The sequence below is a fragment of the Gracilinanus agilis genome, chromosome 4 (assembly GCF_016433145.1).
Source record: "Gracilinanus agilis isolate LMUSP501 chromosome 4, AgileGrace, whole genome shotgun sequence".
NCBI lineage: Eukaryota > Metazoa > Chordata > Mammalia > Didelphimorphia > Didelphidae > Gracilinanus > Gracilinanus agilis.
The window spans coordinates 271863328-271871102 of record NC_058133.1 but is presented as its reverse complement, the minus strand read 5'-3'; the positions used below and the strand labels follow the sequence as shown (position 1 = coordinate 271871102).

The following is a 7775-nucleotide window of genomic DNA, read 5'->3' as shown; positions in this document are numbered from 1 at the left end:
CCGCCACTGCCGCTGCCTGGCAAAATGGCGAACGCGAACAAAGGAGACCCGGGCCCCCCTCCAACCGCCTCGGCGCAGGCGCCTGTAAGCCACGCCCCTCTCCCCGCCCCCCACTCCCCTCCCCAGCTGCGGACTCTCCCCACCCCGAGCCCCGCCCCGCGCTAGGTGCGCACAGCGCACGCGTCCCCGAGACCAGCCTGGGCTCCACCCCGCCTCCCTCCGGAAGAATGCGCACGCTCTTCCAGGCCAAGTCAGCCCACCCTTTCAACCCAAACTCCACCTTGGAGGTGCTATTGCGCAAGCGCTCACCGGCCCTTTCCGTCACTCTCTCCCAATCTTCGCCACAGCTCCTTGAAAGCACACCCCCGTGCTTGGCGCGCAAGTGCTGATTCGTCCCGCGCGTGTTCCCATTCTTCGTATTACGCATGCTTAGCCTGACGGCGGGAGAAATCTCCCGCCGGAAGTTCTCGAAGGGCCGCCACCATAGAGCGCAGCCTTCCCTCCGGTCTGGATAGAGGTGCCCCGTTTCCGCTCCCCCAGCGGATCGCGGGAGGCCATTTTAGGTCCCTGTGGGGCAGCCGCGAGTCCGATTTGGCTCGGTCGCGAGCACCCGGGCTGAATCGGAAGTAGCTACCTTCGGGGGCTGAGGCCTGGGTTTCGCGGCAGGTGGCCGGTTCCCGGGACCCGGGTATGTTGGGGCCGCGGACCCCCATCTCCCTGTGGCGCCCCCAGGTTAGGTGAGGGCGGGGGGTAAAGGGGGCGTCAGTCCTCTCTCTGGGCTTGAGCCGGGTCCCGCATGAAAAACTTCTCTCAGGTTCCCATGGTCGTTTTCCCGGAGTGGGAGCCGAGGCGGAGCTAAACTCATACTCCTCCCCTCCGGGGGGCGGGAGGGGGACGATAAAGAAAACAGAGAACCCCCCACTGGAGGGGTCAAGCCGCCTCGCTCCCTGTCCCCGGGCTGGACCAGGCTGTCGTTGAGTCGCAAGCCCCTTCTGTGGCTCGGGCTACTCTTCCTCTTCATGTATAATTAGTTTGATTAAATCCAAGGTTCTTAACCCGGGGTCATGGATACATTTCTGAGGGTCCTTGAACTTGGATTGGAAAATAAAAAAGCCGACTAGGTCTTTATTTCAATATACTTAGTTCCTTTTATAACCATGCATTTTATTTTACACATTTTTAAACATTTTGAGAAGGGGTCCAGAGGCTTCACCAAACTGTTCAAGCAAAAAAGGGGTTAAGCACCCAGTTCTGGAGGTCCTCAAACCTCTAAGAGACCTACTTGTGGGGAGGAGCCAGAAGCGTAGAAGTGGAGCTGGAAGCGTAGAAGTGGAGCTGGAGCCTCTTAGTTTGCAGTTGAGGAAACTGAGACCCAAAGGGGAAGTAACTCGATTGAGGTCACATTGCAGCGTAGGGGATTTTGAACTGGTTCTAGGAGCCCAAGTCGAATAAAGGAGGGACAGGACTAGGCTCAAGCAAGGGGAAGGAGGTGGGAATGCTGCTGGGGAGCTGGACTGGTGTATCTGCAGTTTTTGCCCTGGATGTGTTTTTTGCCACATTTGGGTGAGAAAACTGAAAAAGTATGGATATAGTAAAAAACAGAGATCCGAGTCAGATAATGTGTATGCTTAACTCTAAGCAAATTGGTTTCCTTTTCCATTCCTTTAGCTGAAGAAGTACTGTTAAGTCCTGGAAATAGCAGCTCCTTATCATGGCCAGCAGCCCTGATGAAGATCCAGGAGAGAACAGAGTGCGTAAAAAATTGTTGACTTATTGGCAAATAAAAATTCAGAATAATTGAGGTTATAGGCATTAAGCACTGTTTTTAATTAAGCAACATAACTGAATTATCTTTCCTTAGCTCATTTACTCCAGCGAGGCTAATGCAATCTTAGGCAGGGATCATCATTTCCATCTTATTCATGGTTCAGTTCACATTCAGCTCTTTGAATTAATCTCTTGAGGTTTTCTCTGTGAAAGATTATGCTTGATTCCAATAAGAAAAAAGTTGCTCCCTAGAAGAGGGGAATAGTGGCCAAAAGAAACAGCCAAGCATTTCTACATATCTATTAAACCATTTTCTCTCACTTCCCCTCCTTGTATGTTCCAGATTGTATATGTGAAAGGGGACCTTTTTGCATGCCCCCAAACAGACTCATTGGCACACTGCATCAGTGAGGATTGTCGAATGGGTGCTGGGATAGCTGTTCTCTTCAAAAAGAAGTTTGGAGGGGTGCAAGAGCTCTTGAATCAACGTGAGTTTACATAGAGTTTAGGTCTTACCTTGTGGTTTCAGTGGACTAGGAATATTTATTAAAGTACTATAGGGAAGCCTATGTCCAAAATATGATCACAAGGATATCCTTTCTGACTAGGAGATTGGAAGACAGTTATTGAAAGCTTTTCAGACTTTATATATCCCTTTATTTTGAATACTACTATTCTAGTTATGCTGTTATACTATCTTCCTAATTGTAACTTTACTTCTAATTTCCTCCTTCAGTAGTTTAGTGTACAATAGCTTTAAGTGGTTCCCAATTGCCCACCACAAAATCTTATGTGTTCAAGGCTTTATATACTCTGGCCCTCACCACCTTTGCGAATTTTCTTCTGGAAAATTTTTTGGGGATGCTGAGCTTTTGTTCATAGCCATATAACCAGTATGTGTTAGAAACAGGACTTAAAACTAGATCTTTTGTACTCCAAAGCTGACCATTAACTCTACCATGCTACATATCCCATTCCTCTCCTGGAATAACCTTTATTTGATCACACTGGTCTATTTTCTGTTTACTGAACATGCCTTGCATTTTTCAAACACTGCATCTTTGCTCATGCCATTCCCTTTGAAACCTGGTGAAATCCTCCCTGTCTTTCAAGGCCCAGCTCAAATTCCAGTCCTTCTGTGAAGCTTTCCTGGTTTAAGCTAGCCAAAAGATCTTTCTGTCCTTTGATCTGTAGCATTTTTATCTAGAACTTAATACACCTATATTTCTGGCTTAGTATTTGTTGTTTTCCCCAATAGATTTTTTCTCTTTTTTTTAACTCTTACCTTCATTCTTAACATCGATACTTATTAGTATTGATGCAGAGAAAGAAGATTGGTAAAGGCTAGGTAATTGAGGTTAAGTGATTTGCCCAGGATCACACAGCTAGGAAGTTTCGGAAGCCAGATTTTAACCTAGGTCATCCTGACTCCACCTTAATAAACTTTTAAGCTCCTAGACAATAGAGGATTATGTATATACATCATTGTATCACTATAGTTTCTAAAATACCTAATGCCTTAACTATTATAGTTACTTAGCAGTTATTGAGTAAATAAGTAAATGTGGTTCATAAAGGATAATGTTTTGAGAAATGAAAAATATACAAATACAGCACTATAGATAGATTTTTTTGTAACTGAAAATTTTTTTGTTCTTATTATTTTGAAACTTAGGTTTGTAGAAAGTTAAAGAGGAAGAGCAAAGTGGGAATTAGGTATTGGCAAATTGATAATGGGAAGGGGCCAGAGGTAGATGACAGTAGAAGGGAAGGACAAGATATTAAGGAGACTAGATGGGAAAAACTTGTTTGTTCATGAAATGAAGAAGGAATAGAATCTTACTTAGTATTGAGTCAGAAAGCTTTCCTAATTCATTTCTATAAAGAGAACTTATATTAATGAACTTAATGAAGAGTAGGGTTTGAGTTTTCTTCTATATTAAATACTTGCCTCTTTTTTTCTTTTTCTTTTTTTAAAGAAAAGAAATCTGGAGAAGTGGCAGTGCTAAAGAGAGATGAAAGATATATATACTACCTGGTAAGAGGAAATTAGCCTTTTAGTGTGCTTTTAGTGTTTTAGTTTTAGTGTTGACTGAATGTGTGGTTGTCTTTTTGGAGTAGAAAATTTCTAATTGATGTAATGGACAAGGAACACCCTGACTACTGGAATCTTGCATATGATAATTTTAATAAAATTTTTAAGCCACATATATCACAAAATTCAGAAGAATATTGTACAGAGAATATCTGACACATGACCTTCAGGTGAAACAAACATTTTATTGCTGGACGATTATAATATATTATTGGCCTTTAACTCCATGTCACTTTGGCTAATAAGAGCCTAAATCTTCCCTTTGTGCTTAGATTACAAAGAAGAGGGCTTCTCACAAGCCAACTTATGAGAACTTGCAAAAGAGTTTAGAGGCCATGAAAACCCATTGTCTGAAGAATGGGGTCACTGACCTCTCCATGCCTAGGTAAGGAATTCTGGGGTTCAGAATTAAAATTTCATCATTCATTAATTTGGGAACATAAAGGATATTAATGTATTCTGCTACCTCCAAGGTTATAATATGTGGTCTAATTTTCCACATATTTATGGACTTAAATATTGATTTTATTATTTTCAGTCTTCAATTCAGAAATGAGACTTTGGGTAAGTGTAAGTCATGCCCATTGTCCAGCTTATTCACACTGAATAGTAAAAGTGTGTTGTCCATGATAATGTGATAATGGTTAGCTGAGAGAAGCATTAAAACTTAGTGTAAAGGAAGCTGGCCTCAAAGCCAGGGTGCTCTGAGTTTAAGTTTCACCTATGACACATACAGTGTGTGTGGTCCTGGCAAGTCACTTAGCTTTTCAGTGCACTAGGCAATTCTCAGAACTTATTGAACCACATTGATAGAGAAAGTTTTTTCATGGAGAATGATCCCTATGCCAGTGTAATTAGAAATCCACTTCCATTTTTGGATAATGATGATGAAATAGGCAACTGTTCTTCCCTGTACTACATAGACTGGAACAGTTCACTCAATTTTTGTCAAATACCAATTTCACGCATAGTGTTTAAAAGTTAGTGCTTTAACTCCTAAAGTCATATGAGCTTAGGAACAAAATCTGGACTGTTTGGACTTCAGATGTTAACATCCAGGTGTTAAGCATTTGGCCCCAAAGTAGTAAAATAGAATATAGGCCATTGTATCTCAGAAAATTCATTAGTATGCTGGTACTATGATTCTATAACTGTTCTGATGCAAGTGCAGCTTTTGGGAGTCATATTGGGATTTTAGTATTCTTCTTCCTTTAAATTCCTTCCATCTGTTAGGAAGCTCTAATCAATTCCCCTTCTTCATGTCCAAATCATTTGGGTACCAGGGTATAGTGATGGTCTTTTATTTTTTCTTCTAGTAATAGTTTGGACTAGTGACTTAAAATCTGGGCCCATTTGTGGCTAACTTACCAGTGACTGAATTAAGCCATCATCACTTTTCTCTTTTGTAAAATGAGCATTGATGATGCCAGATCTCTACCTGCCTCTAGGATTGATAAGAATCAATAAAGTAGAGAATGCCTTCCTTCAAATGGAAAGAAAGTATCAAGAAAATGTCAGGGAGTATGATTTGTAAACAAATTCAAATGTCTCCTCAGAGAATAATATCCTTTTCTGACTTAGCTGCTTATAATGAAGCTATTGATTTATAATAATAAAGCATTTTATTAGCCCTTTAAAGCTGTAATTACAGAGTACTTTTCTCTTAACAGCTGTATGAAGTAAGCCACACTTGCATTTTTCTCCTTTCATAATTGAAACTAAGGCTTAAGAGTGGTAGCTATTAGAACCCAGGTTTCTGACGGTAAAACCAGTGTTTTTTCCCCTACACAACACTATGAATTGAGTAGAAATTGAGCTAGTAGTATTTTCAAGGTAGAAACCAAGTGCTCTAACTAGTTAGATTGTATAAGACAATTATTTGTCTTATACAATCTAATTGTATAAGACATTATTTCCACAAAACTTACTGTATTTTAGGCAGATAAGCTTTGTACCTGAAGAGACCCTAGCCCAGCGATGGCAAACCTTTTAGAGACCACATAACCAAACTGCAACCCTCACGTTGCATGAGAGCCCCCCATCTTACCCCAGACAGGAGAGGCAAGAAGTGCTCCCATTGGGCTGCTGAGTAGAAGGGCAGGTGATGTGATAAATGTTCTTGGCCGAGAATGGAGAGGGGGAAGGGAGCAGTCCCCTCTGGCACATGTGCCATTGATTCACCAACATGGCCCTAGCCAATGCTCATCCTTTTTTCTCCTATACCTTTGGGATTTATTATCATCGGAAATGTTATTTTAGAGCTCTTACACTCCCTCTTACTGCTGGTCAGTTTTCATTAGAAAGTATAGAGAAAATCTCTCTTCTTCACCCCTCTTAATTTTCAATGAAAATTTTAGTCTTTTCTAAAAACATGCTTTGGAATGGAAAAGATTGAGAAACAGCATTATACTGGGGAAAGAGCTGTAAATTGCTGTTTGCCTTTGGGACTGTCCAGGGCTAGCCTTAGATGACTCGTGATAACATGAATTTAAAATTCTTGACCTAATAGAAACCCAAACAGTGTGAAATTCCCCACCACCCCAAAGAACTTTTTCTTTCTCTGTTTGCTGTGCAATATAGCCTTCATGGAAAGGGTTTGGGACTAGGGAATGGGGTGGGCAGGGTTAGCTCTGAGTACCTCATTTACCCCCAACAAGGATATTTTTGTTTCTTCCAGGATTGGATGTGGTCTTGACCGCCTACAGTGGGAGAAAGTGTCTGCAATGATTGAAGAGGTGTTTGAGGGCACAGACATCAGGATTACTGTATATACTCTCTGAAAAGATGGTCCTTGTGGATGTGTCCATGTCTCTCATCTCACCCCCACCGATCCCAGAGAACTGGGACAAGAGATGTTAAATTGCAGGGAAAAGTTTTATTTGAAGTAGTCTATCTCTTACACTGGCCAGATTCAAGTTGCTGTTGTTTGGATGGGCTTTGAAGGCTGGGGTGTTTCAAATATGTTGCTGTTATGTTCAAATAAGGGTGAGTAGCTGATGGTTGGATGATCTGTTGTTAGTTGGGGAAATGCTGGGTGGTAGTTTAACAGGACGAACACCCTTTGGCATGTAACATTGATTTGTTCAGCTGGCCACTAAGTGGCAGCATTGACTGCTCTTTAAAGAGCAATTTCAGGGAGGATGAAAGTTTCAATTGGTTTGGCATTTCTTTTTTGTATTTTTGCCCCCCCTGAAATCATGATTTGTGTACTTGTTCAGTGTTGTCTTTGTGTTGCCAGAGCCATTCTAGGATGGGTGAATTAAGATGTTTTTAAAAAAAAAAATTTGTATAACTGAGCTTTATGTTGTTGACAGGGGGAATTCTCTTCTGTTGGATAAAGTGAAAAGAATAAAGAGCTTTCTCTTGAGTTTTGTAAAATGAGATTTTGTGTTCATGAACTATAGCTTAGTCTCACATTAAAGTAAAGCACTTGAAAGGGTTATCGGTTACATTCCTAGGTTGTTGCTAGGTTATTGCACTTTCATGAGAAATTACATAATTGGAATTAATGAAGATTCATGAGCCCTCTCCATGACTGCTTGAGACTTAGTGTGCAACATGAAAGTCTTTGCTGTCTCCCCATTTCTGTTCTAGATAATACACTAAGAAATATCTTTTTAAGGACATGAACAAAATTAACTTCTTCCACTTGACAGTTTCTTTCTTTCTTTTACATATTCCCAGCCAGATAGATCTTATCACTAGTGGTGAAATGCCATCTATGATAATATCTGTTATGGAAAGCAAATGCTAACTAGCCCCAGATAGCATATTCACCTGTAGCCCACTCCCAGAAAGGGCAGACCCACCTGGCTCTTAAAAAAAGAGAGGAGAGGAAGATTCCTAGATATGCCAATGGAAGTCTTTTGCTTCCTTCACTATTTTCAACTTATATGTGACAAACTAAAGGGAG

General features: G+C 41.4%; 1 protein-coding gene across 4 annotated transcripts; it reads left to right on the top strand.

The window, feature by feature from the left end:
* The first annotated feature begins 505 nt into the window (after positions 1-505).
* Positions 506-6755, top strand: OARD1 (O-acyl-ADP-ribose deacylase 1). 4 transcript variants are annotated; one of them, XM_044674465.1, is made up of 6 exons: positions 539-688; positions 1669-1750; positions 2111-2255; positions 3747-3805; positions 4135-4247; positions 6540-6755. In XM_044674465.1, the coding sequence occupies exons 2-6, from the start codon at positions 1712-1714 to the stop codon at positions 6640-6642; spliced, it is 459 nt and encodes a 152-aa protein (XP_044530400.1). In that variant the 5' UTR covers positions 539-688; positions 1669-1711; the 3' UTR covers positions 6643-6755. The 4 variants fall into 4 exon arrangements, with proteins under 4 accessions (XP_044530403.1, XP_044530402.1, XP_044530400.1 ...); XM_044674466.1 differs by having other exon boundaries at positions 539-732; XM_044674467.1 differs by lacking the exon at positions 4135-4247 and having other exon boundaries at positions 507-688; positions 6540-6645.
* Positions 6756-7775: the final 1020 nt, after the last annotated feature.

What these genes read in the sequence shown, in the direction of transcription:
- OARD1 (XM_044674465.1), top strand. Translation starts at nt 1,712, where the DNA reads ATGGCCAGCAGCCCTGATGAAGATCCAGGAGAGAACAGA. An exon ending in AAAGATATATATACTACCTG is followed by an intron (nt 3,806 to 4,134) that starts GTAAGAGGAAAT and finishes CTTTGTGCTTAG; the next exon opens with ATTACAAAGAAGAGGGCTTC. An exon ending in ACTGACCTCTCCATGCCTAG is followed by an intron (nt 4,248 to 6,539) that starts GTAAGGAATTCT and finishes TGTTTCTTCCAG; the next exon opens with GATTGGATGTGGTCTTGACC.